The sequence below is a fragment of the Xyrauchen texanus genome, chromosome 6, assembly GCF_025860055.1.
Source record: "Xyrauchen texanus isolate HMW12.3.18 chromosome 6, RBS_HiC_50CHRs, whole genome shotgun sequence".
Lineage (NCBI taxonomy): Eukaryota > Metazoa > Chordata > Actinopteri > Cypriniformes > Catostomidae > Xyrauchen > Xyrauchen texanus.
The window spans coordinates 3347482-3375233 of record NC_068281.1 but is presented as its reverse complement, the minus strand read 5'-3'; the positions used below and the strand labels follow the sequence as shown (position 1 = coordinate 3375233).

Below are 27752 nucleotides of genomic sequence, written 5' to 3'. Positions count from 1 at the left end.
ACCACCATTGTGTCCTTGAGCAAGGCACTTAACTCCAGGTTGCTCCAGGGGGATTGTCCCTGTAATAAGGGCTCTGTAAGTCGCTTTGGATAAAAGCGTCTGCCAAATGCATAAATGTAAATGTAAATGGACTGAGGGCTTGTAGGCCTGTTGTAAGGCAGGTCCTTACCAGACATCACTGGCAACAATGTCGCCTATGGGCACAAACCCACCATCACTGGACCAGACAGGACTGGCAAAAAGTGCTCTTCACTGACGAGTCATGGTTTTGTCTCACCAGGGGTGATGGTCGGACTCGCGTTTATCGTCGAAGGAATGAACGTTACACCGAGGCCTGTTCTCTGGAGTGGGATCGATTTGGAGGAGTAGGGTCCGTCATGGTCTGGGGCGGTGTGTCACAGCATCATCGGACTGAGGCTGTTGTCATTGCAGGCAATCTCAGGGAAGACATCCTCCTCCCTCATGTGGTTCCCTTAACGCAGGCTCATCCTGACATGACCCTCAAGCATGATAATGACACCAGCCATACTGCTCGTTCTGTGCGTGATTTCCTGCAAGACAGTCAGTGTTCGACCACGGCCAGCGAAGAGCCCGGATCTCAATCCCATTGAGCACGTCTGGGACCTGTTGGATCGGAGGGTGAGGGCTTGGGCCATTCCCTCCATAAATTTGCAAGTGCCTTGATGGAAGATTGGGGTGACATCTCACAGCAAGAACTGGCAAATCTGGTGCAGTCCATGAGGAGGAGAAGATGCACCGCAGTAATGCAGCTGGTTGCCACAACTGCCCCCTTATTCAGGGACACATTATTGCATTTCTGTTACATGTCTGTGAAGCTTGTTCAGTTTATGTCTTAGTTGTTGAATCTTTTTGTTCATACAAATATTTACACATTGGTGCATATATATATATATTTATTACGCACACTCATTGTGCGCGTGTGTGTGTGTGTGTGTGTGTGTGTGTGTGTGTGTGTGTGAGAGAGAGAGAGAGAGAGAGAGAGAGAGAGAGAGAGAGAGAGAGAGAGAGAGAGAGAGAGAGAGAGACAGGCATGGTGCATTGCAGCATTCCTTTCGGGCTCCCGTAGAAAAACACCGTCACGTGAATGAAGTCTTAATGAAATTCTGAATAATCTACGTAACGGTGCATCATCATCCTCCTTCTTCTTCAAAACAGCGGATCGGTCGCTGAAGGAGAGTCATGGCCGCACAGAAGATCAACGAGGCGCACGAGCACATCGCCAAAGCGGAGAAATGGTGAGACTAGATCATTGATAGAATAAATAGATCTTTTCTCATTCATTTCACTGTAACATACAAACACTAGGTTTAACAGTGGCCTAATGGTCTTGCGACTTCAACGTTGCTGTCATTTAAACTGTCTCTAATAATGCCAGGTGACGGGATGCCGTTTATTTTTAACAAACTTGTTTGCTGGAATCATGTCTAGATATGTGAGAAGCTCCGTCATTTAAACGTTATCCAGCGACAGTGATTGCGTAATCGTGCTGTGGGTTACCTTGACAACAGCTGTTGTGGTGCTGATGTTGATTTTGAGGATTCTAAAATTCTAGCCCGTGGGAATATGATGACGCGGGTCATTCCTAACATGCAGCACATGGGCTAGTTGTCACAACTGCACAAATGAGTTTTGTCTTGCAGTGGTGTTTGTATGTCATAGACAGAAACATCATAATTGTATCCCCAAACTAAATTTCAATATATTCCTTTAGTAGCATGTGTAGGGCAAACAAGTGTGCACAATAAAAAAAAAACATACAGTCAACTATTTCAAAAAGGTCTTTACTGGATCTGAGTCTGGTATTGGTCTGGAACTGGGTCTGGTTCTCAGAGGGTCTGACGTCAGTGTGTTTCATCTCATGCAGTTTAAAGACCAGCATGACCAAATGGAAGCCAGACTATGATGGAGCCGCTTCAGAGATGGCAAAAGCAGGTGATAAAGCTTTCTTATAAACCGTTAAAGATGTTGCATGTTTATATAAAGGACGTTGCAGTATTTTATTTACTTGAGAGGTTATGATTAGGCTACTGATTTTTTCAAAATGTCTGTTTTCTGTTATATTAGCTGTGGCTTTCAAAAACGCAAAGCAATTTGAGCAAGCGAAGGATGCGTATCTGAAGGAGGCCGAATATCACGAAGACAACAAAGCGTATCCTTCTTGATCATAACAGCACATAACTCCAGTTAAAGATCAAACTCGGAAACAATCAGAATTTACAAAGTAACTCTTTATCTATTCATTACACATTCTGATAATGTAACAGTGCAACAAAATAATGATATACTGTAATGCAAATTGAATATTGGATATGATTTATTGGTTGAACTGTGTCAAATGTTAGAATTGTACTGTATGATGAAACTTGTTTAGATTGAGTATTTGGTTAAGATTTAGTTTTATGTTCTCACATTGAATAGTTATATTCTCTTAAATAATATTCACAGACTGTTCCACGCAGCAAAGTAAGTTCATGTTATCTATTTACTATTACCTCGATCTGTAGTTACAATCTATATACACTATAATACACTCATTAACCATCTGTACTTAACTAATTATCCATCGTTAACTTTCTAAACTATCGCTATAATTGAATAATTATCTATAGTTAATTATCTAAACTTTAATAACTATGATTGACTAATTATCTATAGTTAATTATCTAAACTAAAATAACTATCAATGATTTACTAATTATCTATAGTTAATTATCTAAACTTTAATAACTATGATTTACTAATTATCTATAGTTAATTATCGAAACTAAAATAACTATCAATGATTTACTAATTATCTATAGTTAATTATCTAAACTTTAATAACTATGATTTACTAATTATCTATAGTTAATTATCGAAACTAAAATAACTATCAATGATTTACTAATTATCTATAGTTAATTATCTAAACTTTAATAACTATGATTTACTAATTATCTATAGTTAATTATCGAAACTAAAATAACTATCAATGATTTACTAATTATCTATAGTTAATTATCTAAACTTTAATAACTATGATTCACTAATTATCTATAGTTAATTATCTAAACTTTAATAACTATGATTTACTAATTATCTATAGTTAATTATCGAAACTAAAATAACTATCAATGATTTACTAATTATCTATAGTTAATTATCTAAACTTTAATAACTATGATTTACTAATTATCTATAGTTAATTATCGAAACTAAAATAACTATCAATGATTTACTAATTATCTATAGTTAATTATCTAAACTTTAATAACTATGATTTACTAATTATCTATAGTTAATTATCTAAACTAAAATAACTATCAATGATTTACTAATTATCTATAGTTAATTATCTAAACTTTAATAACTATGATTTACTAATTATCTATAGTTAATTATCGAAACTAATATAACTATCAATGATTTACTAATTATCTATAGTTAATTATCTAAACTTTAATAACTATGATTTACTAATTATCTATAGTTAATTATCGAAACTAAAATAACTATCAATGATTTACTAATTATCTATAGTTAATTATCTAAACTTTAATAACTATGATTTACTAATTATCTATAGTTAATTATCGAAACTAAAATAACTATCAATGATTTACTAATTATCTATAGTTAATTATCTAAACTTTAATAACTATGATTTACTAATTATCTATAGTTAATTATCTAAACTAAAATAACTATCAATGATTTACTAATTATCTATAGTTAATTATCTAAACTTTAATAACTATGATTTACTAATTATCTATAGTTAATTATCTAAACTTTAATAACTATGATTTACTAATTATCTATAGTTAATTATCTAAACTTTAATAACTATGATTCACTAATTATCTATAGTTAATTATCTAAACTTTAATAACTATGATTTACTAATTATCTATAGTTAATTATCTAAACTTTAATAACTATGATTTACTAATTATCTATAGTTAATTATCAAAACTAAAATAACTATCAATGATTTACTAATTATCTATAGTTAATTATCTAAACTTTAATAACTATGATTTACTAATTATCTATAGTTAATTATCGAAACTAAAATAACTATCAATGATTTACTAATTATCTATAGTTAATTATCTAAACTTTAATAACTATGATTTACTAATTATCTATAGTTAATTATCTAAACTTTAATAACTATGATTCACTAATTATCTATAGTTAATTATCTAAACTTTAATAACTATGATTCACTAATTATCCATCGTTAACTTTCTAAACTATCGCTATAATTGAATAATTATCTATAGTTAATTATCTAAACTTTAATAACTATGATTGACTAATTATCTATAGTTAATTATCTAAACTAAAATAACTATCAATGATTTACTAATTATCTATAGTTAATTATCTAAACTTTAATAACTATGATTTACTAATTATCTATAGTTAATTATCTAAACTAAAATAACTATCAATGATTTACTAATTATCTATAGTTAATTATCTAAACTTTAATAACTATGATTTACTAATTATCTATAGTTAATTATCTAAACTAAAATAACTATCAATGATTTACTAATTATCTATAGTTAATTATCTAAACTTTAATAACTATGATTTACTAATTATCTATAGTTAATTATCTAAACTAAAATAACTGTCAATGATTTACTAATTATCTATAGTTAATTATCTAAACTTTAATAACTATGATTTACTAATTATCTATAGTTAATTATCTAAACTTTAATAACTATCAATGATTTACTAATTATCTATAGTTAATTATCTAAACTTTAATAACTATGATTTACTAATTATCTATAGTTAATTATCTAAACTAAAATAACTATCAATGATTTACTAATTATCTATAGTTAATTATCTAAACTTTAATAACTATGATTTACTAATTATCTATAGTTAATTATCTAAACTAAAATAACTATCAATGATTTACTAATTATCTATAGTTAATTATCTAAACTTTAATAACTCTGATTTACTAATTATCTATAGTTAATTATCTAAACTAAAATAACTATCAATGATTTACTAATTATCTATTGTTAATTATCTAAACTTTAATAACTATGATTTACTAATTATCTATAGTTAATTATCTAAACTAAAATAACTATCAATGATTTACTAATTATCTATAGTTAATTATCTAAACTTTAATAACTATGATTCACTAATTATCTATAGTTAATTATCTAAACTTTAATAACTATGATTTACTAATTATCTATAGTTAATTAGCTAAACTTTAATAACTATAATATACTAATTATTCATAGTTATTTATCTAAACTTTAATAACTATAATTTACTAATTATTCATAGTTAATTATCTAAACTTTAATAACTATGATTTACTAATTATCTATAGTTAATTATCTAAACTTTAATAACTATGATTTACTAATTATCTATAGTTAATTATCTAAACTTTAATAACTATAATATACTAATTATTCATAGTTATTTATCTAAACTTTAATAACTATAATATACTAATTATTCATAGTTATTTATCTAAACTTTAATAACTATAATTTACTAATTATTCATAGTTAATTATCTAAACTTTAATAACTATGATTTACTAATTATCTATAGTTAATTATCTAAACTTTAATAACTATGATTCACTAATTATCTATAGTTAATTATCTAAACTTTAATAACTATGATTCACTAATTATCTATAGTTAATTATCTAAACTTTAATAACTATGATTTACTAATTATCTACAGTTAATTATCTAAACTTTAATAACTATCAATGATTTACTAATTATCTATAGTTAATTTAATAACTATAATTTACTAATTATTCATAGTTATTTATCTAAACTTTAATAACTATAATTTACTAATTATCCATAGTTAATTATCTAAACTTTAATAACTATCAATGATTTGCTAATTATCTATAGTTAATTATCTAAACTTTAATAACTATCAATGATTTACTAATTATCCATAGTTAATTATCTAAACTTTAATAACTATAATTTACTAATTATCTATAGTTAATTATCTAAACTTTAATAACTATCAATGATTTACTAATTATCTATAGTTAATTATCTAAACTTTAATAACTATAATATACTAATTATTCATAGTTATTTATCTAAACTTTAATAACTATAATATACTAATTATTCATAGTTATTTATCTAAACTTTAATAACTATAATTTACTAATTATTCATAGTTAATTATCTAAACTTTAATAACTATGATTTACTAATTATCTATAGTTAATTATCTAAACTTTAATAACTATGATTCACTAATTATCTATAGTTAATTATCTAAACTTTAATAACTATGATTCACTAATTATCTATAGTTAATTATCTAAACTTTAATAACTATGATTTACTAATTATCTACAGTTAATTATCTAAACTTTAATAACTATCAATGATTTACTAATTATCTATAGTTAATTTAATAACTATAATTTACTAATTATTCATAGTTATTTATCTAAACTTTAATAACTATAATTTACTAATTATCCATAGTTAATTATCTAAACTTTAATAACTATCAATGATTTGCTAATTATCTATAGTTAATTATCTAAACTTTAATAACTATCAATGATTTACTAATTATCCATAGTTAATTATCTAAACTTTAATAACTATGATTGACTTATTATCTGTAGTTCACTTTCTAATCTATAGCTACCTATAAATGACTAATTATTCATTGTTTGTATGGATATTCACTGTCTATAGTTAGTATAGTATATAGGATAGAATAGATACCTGTATTTAATAAATTATAGCTGTATAGATCTGTTTAAATACATTTGATGGGAAGTCACACATCTAACATACTGTACGTTCTGCCACCCTGTTTCCACCCATAATAAACATGTCGTTATTCTTCTCAGGTCATATGAACAAGCAGGCATGATGTTAAAGGTGTGTTTTACTCTGAATACTGAATCTTACAGATAGCCTTTAGACTGAACCTGTAAATGAGTGACTGTCATGTACACTTGCAGGATATGAAGAAAATGCCTGAAGCCATTCAGTTAATAGAGAAGGCCAGCATCATGTATGTGGAGAACGGGACCTCTGGAACTGCTGGAATAGCTTTGGACAGAGCTGGGAAGTGAGTACACAGACCACTGACATGTCGAAACGCTTCAAGATAGGCTGTTTTAAATATATGGTATTGTTTTAATCTCAAACAGAAGCATTTGTTGTCTGTGGATCAGATCATGTAGTTGACATGATGCATTAGACACACCGCAGTGCCCTTTAAAACGAACTAGTGAAGGCATGCGTTCTGTTACCATTACCAGTGTTAACATTTGACATCCGCTTTTACAGACTGATTGAGCCGATTGATCTAGAGAAAGCTGTGGATTTGTACCAGAAAGCAGCATCTGTGTTTGAGGTGAGAAAATGCAAAACATATGTTATAATGCTATAAATGATCATAAGTCATAAGATTATAAATGCTTAAACATTTAACCCTAACATTATTTTGTGGGTCAATTTGACCCATTTCAGTTTTTTTTTGTTTATGAACCTATGATGTTCTCCTTGAAATTTTGTGACTGAAATCCTCATTTAGGGTCATGAACATGCATGCAAAGTTTGGACACACTGAAGTGTCGTGACATGAGTGTACATCATTTCTTCAATTTGACCCACACACTTTTATGTTCAAAGGCAACTGGACAGATCCAAAATTAAAAAAATGTCTTTAATATATGTTGTGTTTTGTTTTGTTTACCCTGTGAAGGTAAAAAGGAGCTTCTGCAACAGACTTTGCCAGATGCAGATGGTTAATATGAGCTCACATTTGCATTTTCGGGCAATCTGAAATACTAGTTAAAGAGGCCCTATTATGCTTTTTTTGGAACTGTACCTTTCCTTTAGCGTGTAATATAGCTGTTTGAGCTTGTAAAAGGTCTGCAAAGTTACAAAGTCAACGCCAAAGCGAGTTACTCTCTCCCACAGAAAACACTGCTCCTGAACTGCCTGAAGTGTCCCGTCATTACTTCCGTGACATAGATACGTTACTATGTAACACATTTGCATAATGCCCACCTCAGGAATGCGCTGCTCAAGACGCCTCGGGAGCTGAAACTCAGTTATGGTAAGGGGCGTTACATTTCCCACACATGTTCTAAGCGGTTGACCAATCACAACAGACTGGGCCAGCTGACAAATCAGAGCAGACTGTGCTTTTCGGAAAAGGGGGGCTTTAAAGAGACAGGAGCTACAATACAGTGGTAAAAAGAGTGTTTTGCAAAGTTTGCTGCTTCAGTATTTGTAGGTTTCTATGGTATACTGGAAAACAATTATAAGCATTTCATAAGTTTTAAAGGCTTTTATTGGCAAAAACATTAAATATATGCAAAGAGTCAATATTTACAGTGTTGACCTTTGTTCTTCATAACCTCTGCAATTCACTCTGGCATGCTGGATATCAGATCCTGGGCCAAATCCTGACTGATGGCGATCCATTCTTGCCTTATTAGTGCTCGGAGTTGATCACAATTTGTGGGCTTCTGCTTGTCAACTCGCCTTTTGAGGATTGACCACAGGTTCTCTATTGGATTAAGATCCGGGGAGTTGCCTAGTCACGTTTCCAAAGTTTAAATGTAATGATCTTCGAGCCACATCATTATCACTCTTGCCTTGTGACATGGTGCTCCATCATGCTGGAAAATGCACGGATCATCACCAAATTGCTCCTGGATCGTTGGGAGAAGTTGCTCTTGCAGGACGTTTTGATACCTTTCTTTATTCATGGCAGTGTTTTTGGGCAGAATTGTGAGAGAGCCCACTCCCTTGGATGAAAAGCAACCCCATACATGGATGGTCTCAGGATGCTTCACTGTTGGCACGACACAGGACTCATGGTAGCGTTCATCCAATCCTTGTACTTCCTGCAGAATTTCAGTCTGTCCTTGATGTTTTTCTTGGAGAGAAGTGGCTTCTTTGCTGCCCTTCTTGACACCAGGCCATTGTCCAAAAGTCTTCACCTCACTGTGCATGCAGATGCACTCACACCAACCTGCTGCCAATATTGAGCAAGCTCAGCACTGGTGGTGATACGATTCCAGCTGACTCCTCGGGAGGAGATGGTCCTGGCACCTGCTAGACACTCTGGGACATCCTGAAGCATTCTACACTGCAGTTGATCCTCTCTCCTTGAAGTTGTTGATGATCCGGTAAATGGTTCTTTCAGGTGCAATATTCTTTGCAGCAATTTCCTTGCACATGAGGCCATTTTGATGCAAAGCGATGATGGCTGCACGTCTTTCTTTAGAAGTAACCATTGCTAACAAGAACACAATTATCGGAAGCAATTCTTCCCACCTTTTATAGCAATCAATCTGCTCTTATAATCCAATCAGCATGATAGAGTGATTTCACCTGACTAGTACTCGTTCACCCTTTTCCAGGTGCTGCTGATATGATTAGTGAAATGATGTTAGCTGGTCATTTCACATATTGTTTTTCAGTATCTGACAGGCCACAATAAAGGTTTTCTGTTTTTACCTTTGCTGTTTTTCATGTTGAGTGTGATTTTTGGTGAATTGTATTTAAACCAATTAGGGTCAATTTGACCCCTACCATGGATGTACCCATTTTTAGCATAATATGAGGGTTAAATTTGAATTGTTATAGATTTGTCCTGAATATTCACGCAGAACTCATGTGGAATGGTCTTTGGTGTGTGCAGAATGAAGATCGCCTCAGAGAGGCGGCAGAACTTCTGGGTAAAGCATCCAGACTGCTGGTACGACTGCACAGGTGAGGATTAAATCAATATTAATTAAAGGAATAGTTCAAATTTAAGTCACCATTCACTGTGACTTAAATTTAAGTGCATTCTAAGCCTATGAATCAGATGTTTTAATTTCTTCGCTTTGGTAGGTTTGAAACAGTATAATATTCCACAATGTGACCTTATAGTTACAAAATGTGTTGGTGACACTGTGTGTCATTGTCCACAGGTTGGATGCAGCTGCTGTTTCCCTTCAGAAAGAAAAGAACATGTACAAGGAAATTGAGAACTACCCCACCTGCTTTAAGGTCCAAATTCACACATTCAAATGCATTTATGTCAAGATAGAGATCAAAGGTGTTGTAAGCAATGGGTTTACTTAAAACTGGCGGTCACAAGTGTGTGCTAGACAAACAAAGTTTGTCATTACCGAATTTGACATAAATACCGTTTAATTCTGCTAGTTCGAAATCATGAGATTAATCCGGCACCCGGCAGGGGGCGGGTTCATGACTGAGGAGGAGGTCTGATGTTGCCGTCCTCTGGACTCGTCTGAACCGGCCGGCCGGGGAACAGTCATGGGGGGAACAGTCACGTCCAGCATGCCGGGACTGTTGAGACCTGGAAGCAAAGTGCCGTGAGAACGAAAGGAAACAGCTCTATAGAATGTAATGAATTTAACAAAAGATTCTCCTCCCGGCCCTCCACCGGGGAACGGAGCGGTCTTACCAGCTCCGGAGCTACCGTCTCGGTCTCTGGGTCGGTCATCCCAGGAGCGCCTGGGAGCCTTCCGGGTCCTCGAGGGGGTCCGTGAGACGAGGGACGTCCAACTTCTGCAGGGAGCTCTACGCTGGGACTGAGAGATGGGCCCACTCTCTTTTGTTAGTTGAGGCAGAGCACCACATTCTTTCTTGAAAGCCGCAGGAGGACGCCCTCGGCGAGCAGACAGGGCATGGCCCCTGGCGGCAGGTTTGCGGCAGGGCAAGATGTGTGAAATAGCCTCAGTCTGTTTCTTCACCACTGAGGACTGCTGGGCGGAGTCGTCCTTGCAGGAGGGGGCCATGGCGTGCAGGGGGGAGCGGTCTGGGACTGTTCTACCACCGAGGGTAGCGGGAGTGGAGGAGCGAGGAAGCTGGGCTTGCTCAGCTCGTCATGCACGTCCGTGAAGGAACTGGGGGGTGTTTGGCACGGTTGTGAGCGGCGCACATGCCCGCGGAACCAATTAAGCCCAGGGAAGCATAGCGGACCTCCGTGCGTCAGGCTAAGACTGGGTGGCAGACTCAAAGGTGGCGGCCCAGGCGAGTTATCCGCATCCGACGCCGCTGTTACGCTCTCCGATGCAGTGGTGATGTCATCATCCAATGCCGGGTAGCTCGAGGGACTGGACGGTAGGCCGTTAAGCGGACCGCACTAATCCCGAGCTCGGGAAGCAGGTGCGGACGGGAGGCAGGAGGTTCGGTGATTTACCGCAAAGCGTCCCGATCGTCTCTTTCATCGCCGTGCAGGCGGCTGAAATGGCTCTCACTACGAGAAAGCAGAGATCGCCTGCGTTATGTTCTCACACTGAAAACATAACCCATTGGAGAATGCTCATCGAGCCGACGGAAACAAGCGTGACGGGAGGCGGGGTTTCGGGGTTCACCCAGACGAGCCCGTCATTGTCCCGATCGCTTCATCGCCGGGGCCTGCCTCAATCCCGTAGGAAGGAGGCGAGGCGCGGGGGGTGGCTGAAGTGGCTTTCTCTCACTACAAGAAAAAGCCTACGACCGCAATGCTGTCATGGCTATGTTCTCATACTGAAAACATAGACCATTGAAGACAGACCTACTATGAGCTCTGTGGTTGTATATCGATGCTATATGCTTCTGTTCAAGCAATCAGTCCATGTTTTTTCAACTAGAGAACTACACTACCCATGTTCCTCAACAGAAAGATCCACCAATCAGAGAATTGTGGTGAACAAAGTGCTCCTAAAGAGCTCTTCAGTGACCTCCCAATCCCATGATGCACTGTGAACTATGCAATCGAGTCGCTCTCCCTACACTTGTATTTGTATATATATGTATATCTGAATATTTTGCAATATAAACAAAATATATTGTTTCTAATACTTTTTGCGATTACTGTCGCCACTAACAATACAAGTTAATCTACTAAAACAACTCAGTAATTTCAACAGATGGTTTAATTCACTGGATGTCTGTTGTTGTTATCTGCAGAAAACTATTGCACAGGTGCTTGTCCATCTCCACAGAGCTGATTTTGTGGCTGCAGACAAGTGTGTGAGAGAAAGTTACAGGTATGAATGTGAAACTTCCTGTCTGCTTTGCTGAAACCAAACTGTGTAGCTTTGCAATCTCTACACAAAACAGATGTTTTACTGAATGGTCTAATTTAAGGGAATTGAAAAAATCTGTAATTTACTCACCCTCATGCCAGTTCGAACCTGGATGGCTTGCTTTATTCCGTGGAACACAAAAGGAATATCCAGGCTGCTCTTTTCCAAATAAGTGGGGGGCGTAAATGTAGACAATATGACTCGTGTGCTATAATCCAAGTCTTCTGAAGTCATAGCTTTTTACTCTTGGTGCACCATACTGTTACTGTTCCTTGCATACCATAGATTTACCTTGGTAACCATAATTTCCACCAAAATTCCTTGGTTAGCTTCGACAGTTGCTGGACATGAATACGCGATCTCCTTTGAACACCTTCAGAGAACTTTTAGCTGAAATTCTAATTGTAAGAGGTTGCGCAGTATGTGCTATCATGATTATGCATTTTTGTATTACCTTTCTATAGTCTTCCGGGGTTCAGTGGCAGCGAGGACTGCGTTTCTATGGAGACGTTACTGGCAGCGTATGACGAGCAGGATGAAGATGATCTGGCACGTGTGTGTAACTCGCCTTTGCTTAAGTACATGGACAATGATGTGAGTACTTAAATGGCATTAATCACACTAAACAGAACAATAACTAATGTACAGTTTTATATCTGCGCAGTAAGTAGTTAGGATTTGTGACAACATATAGGTGATTTGTTCATGGTCAGATTTGACAGAGAACAATAAACGTGTAATTTATTTATTGTTATGAAAAAAGTTTTATAGCACTAACGTCAATAAAGTATCTACCTTTAAATTTCTCAATTAGGGGCCTGGGTAGCTCAGTGGTAAAGACGCTGGCTCCCACCCCTGGAGTGGTTTTGCTAGTTTGAATCCCAGAGTGTGGGCCCTTTGAACACACCGCCCGTCGCTACTACCGATTGGATGGTTTAGTGAGGTCCTGGGATCAGCCCCACCGGGGTTCCTCGCGGGCATTGGAGGAGCGCCGAGAAGACGATCACACTTGACTATCTAGAAGAAGTAAAAGTCATAACAAGGTTTCTGTAGGTGAACCTGCGGAAGGATCATTACCGAAGGCTCCGGAGGGTGAGAAGGCCGGACGGAACGAGCCATAGAGCGAGGCAGAGGCGGGGGTGGTGGCGTCCCCCGGCCCGAGGCGAACCCGTGTGCAGCGGTTTGTCCTCACTGATCGAGGTCACCCGTACACACAACGCAATGCGGGCGCCCGGTGCGGGTGAGGGGGTGAGTGACCTCCGGCGCGACCACGGCCGCACCGCGTCGCCTCATCCCCCCGCACGCCTCCCCAGGTGGCCCAACGTGGGTTCAAGCAACCAAAGCAACCGTTCGCCATGTCCTAAGCAACCAAATTGGCCCTGTTGCTAGGGAGGGTAGAGACACATGGGGTAACCTCCTTGTGGTCGCTATAAAATAAACTCTCATTTACACCATTGATTTGCATATGTAAATGTGCAACTTTTTGTTGATTACACTACAGTAAATAGCTACACTTTTATAAGTTGAAACATGAAGAAAATAGGAGAATGTGTCATGTATTGGTGGCTGATAGCTTCCATCTGGCGCAATAAAAGAACAATTACATGACTTGAAAATCATGCCATGTTGCCACATGTGGACGGGGGGTCGTACTAGGTTATTGTCAAGTATAACCGGTGATTTTTGTTTTACCAAAAATTTGAAAAATACAAAACTTTGTGATGTGATCATTAATCTAATACACTACCCTACAAAGCCAAAACGCAGTAACTACACAGACAGTGAAACTAAAACTCAAGGGCTTTTAAGTCACAGGACAGATCATTGTCTAATGGTGCGTTCACATACAACGCAAAGAAAATTTTCGCCTCGCATTGCTCGCGCGAGTTTGACCGCTGGATTAAATGTGTGCCCGTGAGTATTCCCCCTTCTTTTTGGGAAAAGGACAGGAGGAGGGGCTTCTACGACATGGTTCATAGTAAAGTACAAGCAATAGCTGGAATCAAGTAGACGCGCATATTTTCAGAACTTACCAGGTAGTGCAAGCGATGTCTTTATTCGTCTGGTCTCTGTACATGTAAGACGTTGTGTCATACAATTCCGGGTGCCCACACACCGCTACAACAATTCTTTAATCAATTTTTACAGATTTCTTCAGCTACTACGTCAGTACGTCAGTGACATGCGGACAATCTCAATGCTGATAGGCTTTCGTGACAACGCGTCATGCGAATGAAGCGATTTCGCTTGTTCGAGTCATGCCACTCGCCCGGTGTGAATTTTCGTCTATTCGCATCTTTGCATTTACTTGTATGTAATCGCGCGAAACACTGGCTTTGCATTGTATGTGAACGCATCATTAGAGACAGAATTTTGGTACATTTGACCAAACGTGTAGTTACTGCATGTACTTTTCTTTGCAGGACTGTAAATTTGGCACCATTTTAAATTCATATTTAGACTATTTTTACTAATATTATTATTATTATTATTATTATTATTTTATATATCAATTGTGTAATTGCTCAGACATTGTGTGTATCATAGAATGCTCCATACGTATCTGTGACATGCTGTGACACATTTTGGGGTCTAAAGGTGGATAAAATATGATGATAACCTGCAGTGCTAATAATAGTTCCTTTTCCACTTCGTTTGGTGCAGTATGCCAAGTTGGCCATCTCTCTGAAGGTGCCAGGCGGTGGAGGCGGAAAAAAGAAGAAAGCTCCGGCTGCTCCACAAGGGGGCAGCGGAGCGCCACTACCAGCTGAAGAACACGATGATTATGAGGGAGGTTTGTGTTAGCTGAGAGAACGACTCACCTCCTGAGGTGTGTGTGTGTGTGTGTGTGTGTGTGTGTGTTAATGAGTACATACCATAAGTGTTTCCACCCTTTGTGAAAAGTCCTGGGTTTGAGGAATTCTGTTGCTATGTGACCCGGCTGTGGGAGTGACAATGTAAAGCTTTAAAATCAGCATGAAATGAAAATTGAAGAAAAAAATTATCATAATTTACTCACCTTCGGGATATCCCAAGCAGAAGAATAATAGTAAAATATCTCAGCTCAGTAGGTCCTTTAAATGCAAGTGGATGGTGATCCGATTTTTGAAGCTCCAAACATCACAGACAGTCAGCATAAACGTCATCCATACGACACCAGCTGTTAAACTAACGTCTTCTAAAGCACCACGATCACTTTTGGTGCATAAAAGATCAATATTTAAGTCATTTTTTAATCCTAAATCATCACTTCTGGTCGGCAGCGCCACGCACGTGGAACATACTCACATTGACATGTGAGACACACATGGAAGAGCAGCGCTGTTTACAAGTGAGGAGGAACGCTGTACTGAAGCTTCATTGGTTTTGATTTAGATCTGTATTTATCTGTTTCTTTACTCACAATTATGTGTTTGTATGGGATCAAAATCCCGTCAAAAGTATTGCGGTCACGGATCCAAAAATTACGGAACCTGGTGGCCAAGGTTGGTACCGCATTTATGTTTTTGAAGAGAAAAAAGGAAAAAAAAAAAAAAAATGAAAATAATTGTGTCTCAGTTCCTTCCTTTCTTAAAAAAAATTATCTCTTCAAAAATATTTTTTTCTCACATTTTTTTTTCTCTCTTCAAAAACATAAATGCGGTACCAACCTTGGCCACCAGGTGCCACTATCAGTAAACATGTAATCTTATGCTTTTTTTTTTTCACCTTGCGGTTCAGGGCTTCCGTAATTTTTGGAAGTTTACTCAGAATTGGTGTCCGGCGACGGAACTCGAGGACAATTGCGTTTCAGACCGTACATGCAGCGGGGATTTTCCGCATGCGCAGTGACACGATTTAAGCATTTTCATACGTTTCAGTGTGGACGAGCAACTTTTGGAAAACGCTTGAAAACGTTTTTTTGTTTTGTTTTGTTTTTTTGCTTGAAAACGTTAGTGTGGATGGAGAGCGTTTTGAATGAAAATGCCATTCGGATTAATGTAGATGTAGCCTGAATCAGTGCACGGCCCGGCCACGCTCTCCTCCTCATCACAAGTGTTTATCAGCGTCATCATAGCAACAAATTATCCAAGTAATATTGGATATAACTTTACAGAGATAAGCGATTTTATCACACTAAAATAAATCACGTTAACATGTAGAATGTTTACATCTTGTGGCTATACTTTTGAAACTTGAAAGAGTATTTTCATGTTTATCAACTGGACTCACTTCCATTGTAAATGCCAAAGGAGAGACAGTCAGAATTATTTTTGTGGTAAACAACATCAATTCGGTCGATAATGCTTAACTTGTATTGAACCTGGAACATTCCTTTAAAATGGTGAACTATGTGTTATATAATAATGATACGTGTGGAATTGTTTTCTTTTAATTTGTTATGTAAAAACTGTTGTCATGTATACAAAATCAATGTATTTTCATTTGTCAAAGTGTTGTTAAATTATTTATACAGCGTGTAATATAATGTTACTCTCCATTATGTACATTGATGTATTCCAAGTGTTGCTGAGCGATGTGAACGATGCAAAAATGACTGTCTATCACTGTCTACTACTAGAAGTTCTTTCAAACTGTGCACTTTACTGTGGATTGTGATGAATTCAGCACAGATTAATAAATCAAAGGAAACTAGAAAAACAAACACATTTAGTGGATGAATCTAAAAGCTTAAAAAATGCTACACCATCACATTTGAAATTCAACGTGAAGGTTTTCTGTCTCTATGGGTTTAATCGATCAGATGAGCCCATTGTTTTGTTTTTTTGTCTGATTTACTGTTTTAATAATGATGATGAACATGTTGCAGTTGAGCATGTTTACACACACACAAATATATTGATAACTACCAAAAATCAGCTCATTAAAAAAAAAGTGTCTTATTTATAAAGATAATCTGCTTTGATGTCAAAATGTAAACAGGCATGCACATAACACTCGAATAATCGGATAAGGCAGCAAGAATGGCAGAAAAGGTGTTTACATGCAACAGGAAATCGGGGTAAAGGGTGTCGATCTGTTTATGGTTAAACTGTTTAGGCAGCGGGGGCGGTATTGCACTCGCTCTATCGCACCGTTGTCACGAAAAGAGAGCTGAGCCGAAAGGCAAAGCTCTTGATCTACCGGTCAATTTTTGTTCCTACCCTCACCTATGGTCATGAAGGTTGGGTCATGACCGAAAGAACTAGGTCGTGAGTACAAGCGGCCGAAATGGGCTTCCTCAGAAGGGTGGCGGGCTTCTCCCTTAGAGATAGGGCGAGGAGCTCAGTCATCCGTGAGGAGCTCGGAGTAGAGCCGCTGCTCCTTTGCGTCGAAAGGAGTCAGTTGAGGTGGTTTGGGCATCTGGTAAGGATGCCCCCTGGGCGCCTCCCTAGGGAGGTGTTTCAGGCATGTTCAGCTGGGAGGAGGCCTCGGGGAAGACCCAGGATTAGTAGGAGAGATTACATCTCCACACTGGCCTGGGAACACCTCAGGGTCCCCAGTCAGAGCTGGTTAATGTGGCTCGGGATAGGGAAGTTTGGGGCCCCCTGCCGGAGCTGCTGCCCCCGCAATCCCGACTTCGGCTAAGCGGTTGAAGATGGATGGATGGATGAATGTTTAGGACCTTACTCTGATAAAAGAATAACGTTTAACATGCCTCCTTCTTCTTTTTAGCGTTTGCATTGCGTGCCCAGCCACAGAACAGTTCATGTCCATCTTGTTCAGCCAGGTGTAGAACCTCGAGTCCGCCATTGAAATGAGTTAGCGGACACTCGTTGACAATGTGCTGCATGGTTTCTAGTTCCCCCACAGCTGCAGGTCAGGTTGTTTTTTCTTTTTAATATCTCCGCTCTGTATGTCCAAACAATGCAAGTGAACGATAACCAAAATATTGAAGCTCCAAAATTCACATAAAGGCAGCATAAAAGTCATCCATAAGACTCCAGTAGTTAAATATACACCGATCAGCCACAACATTAAAACCATCTGCCTACTGTAATATTGTGTAGGTCCCCTTGTGCCACCAAAACAGTGCCAACCCGCATCTCAGAATAGCATACTGAGATGATATTCTTCTCAACACAATTGTACAGAGCGGTTATCTGAGTTACTGTAGACTTTGTCAATTCAAACCAATCTGGCCATTCTCAGCTGACCTCTCTATAGTTCTTTGTCATTACACACAGCAACTGTGCGGGAGTTCTGAATGCAGATTCCCGAGCTCTAGGCCCGCTTTCCTTAAATATCCAAACCATGAACAAAGGGAATTTTGGGAGTGGTTAAATTTGGAAGTCCTGGGGTCATACCTTAACTTACAGGCAGGAAAGGGGACAAACCTCTAGAATTATACAGCATTTGGCAAAATACCTTATAACTTTGTTACCATTAGTATTATCAACATGGGAAAGAGACCATTATACCAGTCGCACTGAGACATTTTAAATGATACCAAACATGCCTAGTTACATTATTTGTTTTCATGGTTTTCTTTGTTACATTTTCACATATATATTTTGTGTGTCTGTGTGTGTGCCTTGTGGAGGAGACAAGGGGGAGAGAGAGTGAGCAGATGTGAGTGTTTTATGAGAACAGGCCTAAATTGACCTGAGGTGAGATATAGGTAATTGGTTCTCGCAGAGTTCTTTGACATTTACGACATCCGGGTGCCAGCCTTACAGGACAGAAAATAGTATGTATGGTATTTAATGTAGTAAAATATCCAGATAAAATGCTTTTTTAATGGAAAAATTTAGTTGCATTAGCTCAGGTAATTTATGCTGTGGCAGGGCGGAGGGCGGGGCCGGGTCATGATCCTACACACCCGGTCCCGTATTAGGCTAATTATGCCTCCGTGAGGTTTAAAGGCTGATTGCAGAGGGCCGTGCGGGAGAGAGAGATCGTTAGCGGACATGTCCGTCATGTGTGTTTTTGTTGTCTTTTAAGTTTACCATTAAACTATGATTTATATTGTCAAGCCGGTTCTCGCCTCCTCCTTTCCATTGAATACTTTACATAGGCCTATTGTCAATAAATTACAAAAAGAGGTACAAAACCTGTTCTAGTAACTTGAAATCAAGATGAAAAAAAGATCTAATGCAATATTTAGAGATAATATATGGATTATGTGAGATTCATAAACCATTTAAATGGGTCAGTCATTTTGACCCGGGAACACAAGGAGTGGTAGCCAATGAGGCCTAGTCTGATGAATCACGTTTTCTTTTAGATCATGCAGACGGTCAGGTTCAGATACTTTGAGGAACATAGCACAAGGGTTAAAAGATGTGTTATTTGAGATGTATGAACAATATACACTGGCAGCCAAAAAGTTTGGAATAATGTACAGATTTAGCTGTTTTGGAAGGAAATTGGTACTTTAATTCACCAAAGTGGCATTCAACTGATCACAAAGTATAGTCAGGACATTACTGATGTAAAAACAGCACTATCACTATTCAAAAAAGTATCTAGACAGCAGCCATCACTCCAACACCTTATCCTTGAGTAATCATGCTTAATTGCTAATTTGGTACCAGAAAATTACTTGCCATTATATCAAACACAGTTGAAAGCTATTTGGTTCGTTAAATGAAGCTTAACATTGTCTTTGTGTTTGAGTTGCCACAGTATGCAATAGACTGGCATGTCTTAAGGTCAATAGTTGGTCAAAAATGGCAACAAAAAAAAACGTCTTTCTCTAGAAACTCATCAGTCAATCATTGTTTTGAGGAATGAAGGCTTTACAATACTTCAAATTGCCAAAAAACTGAAGATTTCACACAAAGGTGTCACTACAGTCTTCAAAGACAAAGGACAACGGGCTCTAACAAGGACAGAAAGAGATGTGGAAGGACAGATGTACAACTAAACAAGAGGATAAGTACATCAGAGTCTCTAGTTTGAGAAATAGACGCCTCACATGTCCTCCGCTGACAGCTTCATTGAATTCTACCCGCTCAACACCAGTTTCATGTACAACAGTAAAGAGAAGAATCAGGGGTGCATTATGGGAAGTATTGCAAAGAAAAAGACACTTTTGAAACAGAAAAACAAAAAGAAAAGAAACACAGACATTGGACAACAGATAATTGGAAAAGAGTGTTACGGATCTAAACCCCATTGAGCTTTTGTGGGATCAGCTAGACTGTGAGGTGCGTGAGAAGTGCCTGACAAAGGCAGTCGCATCTATTGCAAGTGCTACAGGAAGTGTGGGGTGAAATGTCACACAAGTATCTGGACAAACTGACCGCTAGGATGCCAAGGATCAGCAAATCTGTCATTGCTACACATGGAGGATTTTTTGATGAGAACTCTTTGAAGTTCCGAAATTGTTTTACCAATTGTAATAGTCATTTTTCACGTTATTAATGTCCTGATCAGTTGAATGCCACTTTGGTGAATAAAAGTACCAATTTCCATAAGAGCAAAATCTGTACATTATTCCAAACCTTTGGCCGCCAGTGTAAATTAAAAGTGGAACTCAAAAATAAAATGCAATTTTGTCCTGTATTTATATGCTTTATTGAAGTTAATAAACTCCTTTAAAACCATTTCCTGTTTCATCCAGGTACACAGTTAACTTTTTCCCCCTATTTTCTTGTTGCTGGGAAAAGTTATGCACACATAATGAAAGCATTTCATGTCAAACATTCGTTTTTCATTCATGCTACATTGTCTTTAATGCATAGTTTGGAGGTGGATGTTTTACTGGACTTAAAACAATATTCAGGTTTCACCTCAAGCATCACAACACAACCACAATCCATCAGAGTGGAGTTTACATTAATAGTCATATCATACATTTTCCAATGGCAAATGTAATGTACAACCTAATAAAGACTCCATTGGTACAATACATCCATGATATTCTGCTCCAGAGGAAGCTCTTTCCTGACTGGACTGCCAAAGGTGTACATATCAATGTACTTCATAATCATGACTGTAACCCCGCCTATAATTTTGCTCAAATAAATAGATGTAGTGCAAATGTAAGTCAGATTATTCCCATGTACAAACAACTTTCTGATGAGCACAACTCCCAGCGTTATTAAATATGCAAAGCATATTTTATAACACTAACTATCTATGAATCGCTCATGCCTTAAAGTTTAATCTACCTGTTAACTACTAATTTTACTAGCCGTTTCCACATGTCATATATTCAACTTAAATGGTCATTGGGCCTCAATCATGAAACACAAGCAGTGTTAAATTTTTTTCTAAACCAATGTTTTATACTTGAAGGAGTTCAAGTACCTCGGGGTCTTGTTCATGAGTGAGGGGACAATGGAGCGGGAGGTTGGCCGGAGAATCGGGGCAGCGGGGGCGGTATTGCACTCGCTCTATCGCACCGTTGTCACGAAAAGAGAGCTGAGCCGAAAGGCAAAGCTCTCGATTACCGGTCAATTTTTGTTCCTACCCTCACCTATGGTCATGAAGGTTGGGTCATGACCGGAATAACTAGGTCGCGAGTACAAGCGGCTGAAATGGGCTTCCTCAGAAGGGTGGCGGGCTTCTCCCTTAGAGATAGGGTGAGGAGCTCAGTCATCCGTGAGGAGCTCGGAGTAGAGCCGCTGCTCCTTTGCGTCGAAAGGAGTCAGTTGAGGTGGTTTGGGCATCTGGTAAGGATGCCCCCTAGGGAGGTGTTTCAGGTATGTCCAAGCTGGGAGGAGGCCTCGGGGAAGACCCAGGATTAGGTGGAGAGATTACATCTCCACACTGGCCTGGGAACACCTCGGGGTCCCCCAGTCAGAGCTGGTTAATGTGGCTCGGGATAGGGAAGTTTGGGGCCCCCTGCTGGAGCTGCTGCCCCCGCGACCCGACTTCGGATAAGCGGTTGAAGATGGATGGATGGATGGATGGATGTTTTATACAATTTGTTGCATTATTAACGGTTTTATGAACAATTTACAACTAATTTTGTTTCAGCTCGTGTTTCATGAAATGGAAACTAAATTCTGTGTAAATTGTTTGTAAAACTATCTTCAGTTTAATTGCTACAATGCAACAATTTACTTACGAACAATTTACACAAATTTGTTTTGGTCATTAGGCCTTATTCATGAAACACAAGTAGAACGAATTTGTGTAAATTGTTCGTAAAACTATCTTCAGTTTAATTGCTATAATGCAACAATTTACGTAAAAAACTTTTGACAAACTATTTACATCAAATTTAGTTTTGGTCATTGGGCCCCATTCATGAAATATGAGCAGAATGAATTTGTGTAAATTGAGCTAAATTATTTTGTGTACTTTTTTGGTAAAACCAGCCTCACGTATATTGTTACAATACAACGATTTACACTAAAATGTTTTTACACAAATATTTGGTCTGGCATCATTCACGAGTGACCAGAACGAATTTCTGTGGAAATTGTTTGTTAAACATTGTACACAAATTGTTGCATTGTAACAATTAACATGAAAATTATTTTAACGAACAATTTAACGAACTGCCCATGTTCCATGGGACCCAATGACCAGAACGAGTTTCTGTGGAAACTGATCTTAAAATTCGTTTTTATTCAATTTAATGCATTTCGATAATTTACCCAAGTAGTTTTAAAAATAGTAATCCAGAATTGCTGAAATTGCCTTTAATTATAGTGCGACAACAATCTCCCTTAAATTACGAAAAATTCGATATATTACTTCAGGCCTTATAAAACACTAAAGTTTGTCCCAAATCTGTTTTCATAGATTACAGACGATATCTTTAAAGTCTCAAAGGAAGAAAGTTATTACTATTGGGAATGCTACTTTTCGTACTTCATCGTATACGAGAAAAAAGTCGAAGCCTCCATGTGATGAAATGTTCCATTTGTATTCCTGAGAAAGGTGTTGAATAATGATGCATTTAGTTGATTGTACAAATAAAATAAGGCATATAGATTGTCACATAATTCACAGCACACCCTTGGGCTTGATCGCTGCAAGATTTTAGTGTCTCCGCCATTAGTGTGAGGGTCAAGAGGTCATCAGGACCACCCCCATGTTGCATGCACTCCCAAAAGTCAAAGGTTGTATTTAAAATGATGCATGCCTGAAAGCCCCACATTTCATAACATCAAAAAAAGCCCCTCAAAAAAAAAAAAAAAGCATTAGGGACTGAAATCCAGAGACGTCGTCCACTGGGTGAAGTCCAGACTTGTGGGACAGTGTGAGGGCCAGTGGGTTTTTATCAGAACAAACAACGGTTGTTTAGTTCAGTCAAACTGTACACTCACAAACCTGATAGCAAAATTCCTGCTTTGTGCTTTTCGTGGTTAGTTTGGAGCTTGTCGCACCTCCGAGTTAATCCGAAGGTGACCAGTCTCATCTTCACTTGTTCTTTTCTCTGGTCCATTTGATCAAGGTTTCTGGAGAGCGGTAGAGGAAGATGAGCTTGGAGTACAGGTCTTCCTCCAGGTCCAGTTCGCCTGTCTCTCGGACCAAGAAGATGTCGGTGCAGAGTTTGAGAATGGGTTCCACATTCGGCAGCTCATCAAACATGATGGTGTGTGAGATTCCACTGAAGAACTCTCGCACAAATTTTCCAATAACCAGAACCACCGACATGTATAGACCCATAATCCTGCGTACAGGAAGTTACATTCAGCTCAACACAATCCAAATGAATTAAACTCAGTTTAACTGAATCCACATTGCCTTAAAGAAATATTTCAACTCGTCCTTTCTTTTCTTTAAAAAAAAGCAAAAATCGATGTTGCAGTGAGGCACTTACAATGGAAGTGAATGAGGACAATTTTTGGAGGGTTTAAAGACAAAAATTGAAATTTATAATGTTATAAAAGCACTAACATTAATTCTAATGTATATATATATATATATATATATATATATATATATATATATATATATATATATACATACAGGTATATGTAATGTATTTTTTTAAGATATAACCTAAAGCAGGGCTGGATTGGTAATTTGACATTTTCGGGCATTTTCCTGGTGGGCCGACACACTTTTGGGTCGATTAGGGGCGGACTGGCCATCAGGAGAACCGGGCCGGCCGTGAAACGAGCTGAAATGAGCCGCTGCCTTATTCAGAATGGGCCACAAAATGGCGCCGCGATATGCCGAAGGGGCAGCGATATGCAGAAAAGGACATCGACTACCCCGCAACAACTATTGGGCCAGTTTCTATGTAAAATCCCGGGCTGATTTCTCTTCCCAGTCCACCCCTGATATAAAGTCACGTTTTTTTGATCAAACCCACAATGAAAAGCACTAACAAATAAAAATGACATGACTTGTTTTAAGTTGACAGTATGTCTTTTTTCTACTCTCTATTACAGTAATGACACAAAATTGGAGAAAACTTTCAATTTAGTTGAAATAGTTTTGAACTCTTTAGAAAGCATGTTAAAAAACGAAAAGTAATAAACACTAAACAGAAGCAGTAATGTGCATTTTCTGTGACTCACCCGTATCCAGCTAGAAAACCCAGACTCGGTGGACTGACTTCATCACTAAAGACATAAAGCTCCAGATGTGAAGCGTTTTTTTTTCTAGATGGTTCACGTTTCTCTAGCGGTCCAGGTTCAGTCTGATTCACTATCCACCACTCCTGAATGCCCTTGGAACTGTTTTCTTTAGTCTTTTTGAGAAACAGCTTGATGTCCATAAATTTGCCATCTTAGAGACAACATAGAATGAGAAAAGAAAGAGGCATTTTTTAAGTCTTATGATGGCTGTAAAATGACACTGAAAACCTAGCCATATTAAATGTCTTAATAGGACAGATATTACTGGTGTATTACCGCGATAAAGCTGGCCAATAGGTTTGGCGTTGGAGTCGCTTGGTGCTCTGATGTATCGTGGAAAAACATTTTTGATGAGCCTTAAAAAAAAAAAAAAAACATTGGAATTTACCATTTAGCCCAATTTTCTTTATAAATGTTTCTCTTCAAACCTCTCAAAAATCCCTAAACCAATAACATTTCTAACGCTAATCCTAGAGCTTTCAATCTACATCCACCAAACTCGGCACAGACCTTCAGACTGTTCTGGAATAGTGTGCTGTCTTTTCTAACTGATCAGCCTTTCACACAGCGGACATTCAAAAATGGGAAAAGTCCCATAGACCAATGATGGAATGTTCAAAAGGGTCAATGGAATGCTCAAAAGGGTCAATGGAATGCTCAAAAGGGTCAATGGAATGCTCATTAATTCAAACTCCAGCTGTTAAAAATTCAAATGTAAACAAACCCACAAAAGGCCTTTGAATTGCTCTCTCTCAAAAATACTGTCATAAACATTATATATAAATTCAAATTTTCAAATAGGTTTTTTTTAATATTCACTTTTTACACACAGTGGCAAAGTCCCATTTTCAGCAGTTATTACTCCAGTCTAATCCTTAAGAAAAGGAAATTGTCTTATTATTGGAACAGTTATATAACATTAATATGCTCCCTAATGAGTGTGGAAATTGCGGAACAGTGTCTTTTTAAGTACTGTGTACGCTTGCAAGTCAGATTTTGGATTTAAAAATGGGCAGAAAGACACACATTTCTCTTTTAAACTCATCTTTCTATAGAGATGATTGCTATACCGTGCACCGCTGTCTTAAAAAAAAGAAACTGGATCTAACCTTGCGATAAAACTAATCGCTCTAAATTGATTTTAGTTTTGACATTGACTCTTGAAAGGAATATTCCAAGTTCAATACAAGTTAAGCTCAATCAGCAGCATTTGTGGTATAATGTTGATTACCACAAAAAAGAATTTCGATTCGTCCCACTTTTTCATAGAGGCACTTACAATGGAACTCAATGGAGTCAAATTTCAGAGGGTTTAAAAGGCAAAAGTGTGAAGCTTATAATTCTTTTAAAAGCAAGTCAAAATAATTTTTTGTGGTAATCAATATTACGCCATAAATGCTGTCGAAAATAATTGTATTGAACCTTCCTTTAAAGGGATAGTTCCCCTAAAAATTACAATTCTGTCATCATTTACTCACCTTCATGTTTTTGCAAACTTGTATGACTTTATTTCTTTTGTGGAATTCAAAAGGAGATGTTAGGCAGGACTTTAGCCTCGGTCACCATTCACTGTCATTGTATGGAAAAAACAAGCAGTGAAAGTAAATGATGAATGGGACTACCATTGTGCCAAACGTATTCTTTAGTGTTCCACAGAAGAGCGAAATGGTCTTGGCACAAAATGAGGTCAAGTAATGATGACAGAATTTTCATTTTTGAGTACTATCCCTTTAACCATCTGTTTAAGTATTTGCTAAATAATTGTACAGTGGAGAGAGAGAGTGAAAGAGAGAGAGAGAGAGAAAGAGAGAGAGTGAAAGAGAGAGAGAGAGAGAGAGAGAGAGAGAGAGTTTAGAAGCTTGAACTTACACAGATTTAGATGCTAAACTGTCATTTAGCAGATTTCTTAGATTAAGTCTGGTCCCGTTGTCGAGTTTGATATTGTGTTTGCCTGTGGCAGTTTCAGCTTTGGCACCTAAAGTGAGATTTCTAATGGAAAAAAAACAAACAAACAATTTAAACAATACAGACAACACTATAGACAGATTTTGAAAAAAAAAATACAAATCCAACAATATGTTTATTGGAAAATGTCTCTGCAGTTGTACATTGGTTTGCACCAGCTTGGAAACACTGCAAGCTGGTGTGTTCATGTTGACTAAAGAGTTAGTTCACCCAAAAAATTTAAATTATCCCATAATTTACTCACCCTCAAGCCATCCTCAGTGTATATGCCTTTCTTCTTTCAGCCAAACACAATCGGAGTTATATAAAAAAATTTACTGGCTCTTCCAAGCTTAATAATGGGAGTGAATGGTACCTTAGATTTTGAAGTCCAAAAAAGCACATCCATCCATCATAGAAGTAATCCATACGGCTCCAGGGGGTTAATAAAGGCCTTCTGAAGCGAAGCGATGCGTTTTTGTAAGAAAAATATCCATATTTATAATTTTATAAACTATATTCACTGGCTTCCAGTAACGGCCGTCCGCACGTTCACAAGAGAGTCGAGTTCCGGCATATGACATAGGTATAGCGTAAGCTCGGGTGAGAAGTGACGAACGTGGAAGCGCGTGTTGTTTACAGCAAAGGAAAATGCCAAAAAGAAGTGAGTTTTAGTCCATTCGTCCATTCATGACAGCAAACACTCTCAGCCTCTGTTGGCATTACCTTGCATTTCCTGCATGAGCACCACCACGTCTCCCATACTCTCCACCTACCAAATTCGTTTGTTTGTGCTGTAGCTGCAGCCTCCTCCATCTCCCGGTGTTCCTGGTTGGTGTACTCCGGTTCAAACAAATAGGGCTGGGCAAAAAACTCAATCTCTTCTTCAATTATATCAAAATCCCCCGACATTTTTCTTTAGAAATCCTCATTGTTGTCTTCTAATTCGTGACCGGCATTTTGTTTTACTTTATCCTCTGCGCTTCCGCGTTCGTCACTTCTCACCGGAGCTTACGCTACGCGTACGTCATACGCTGGAACTCGACTCTTGTGAACGTTCGGACGGCTGCTACTGGAAGCCAGTTATTATAGTTTATAAAGTTATACATATGGATATTTTTCTTACAAAAACACATCGCTTATGGATAACTTTTTTGATGGATGGATGCGCTTTTTTGGGCTTCAAAATCTAAGGTACCATTCACTCCCATTATAAAGCTTGGAAG

General features: G+C 37.6%; 1 protein-coding gene and 1 pseudogene across 1 annotated transcript; one reads left to right on the top strand and one right to left on the bottom strand.

Annotated features, from left to right (window-relative positions):
* Nucleotides 1–1029: 1029 nt before the first annotated feature.
* LOC127644531 (gamma-soluble NSF attachment protein-like) lies at nucleotides 1030–16816 on the top strand. The gene is made up of 12 exons (XM_052127730.1): nucleotides 1030–1256; nucleotides 1886–1953; nucleotides 2086–2170; nucleotides 2467–2484; nucleotides 6911–6941; nucleotides 7025–7134; nucleotides 7356–7422; nucleotides 9727–9797; nucleotides 10001–10079; nucleotides 11991–12070; nucleotides 12574–12703; nucleotides 14774–16816. The coding sequence occupies exons 1-12, from the start codon at nucleotides 1201–1203 to the stop codon at nucleotides 14912–14914; spliced, it is 936 nt and encodes a 311-aa protein (XP_051983690.1). The 5' UTR covers nucleotides 1030–1200; the 3' UTR covers nucleotides 14915–16816.
* Nucleotides 16817–22292: 5476 nt separating this feature from the next.
* Nucleotides 22293–27752, bottom strand: part of LOC127644513 (piezo-type mechanosensitive ion channel component 2-like) — a 125002-nt pseudogene continuing 119542 nt past the window's right edge.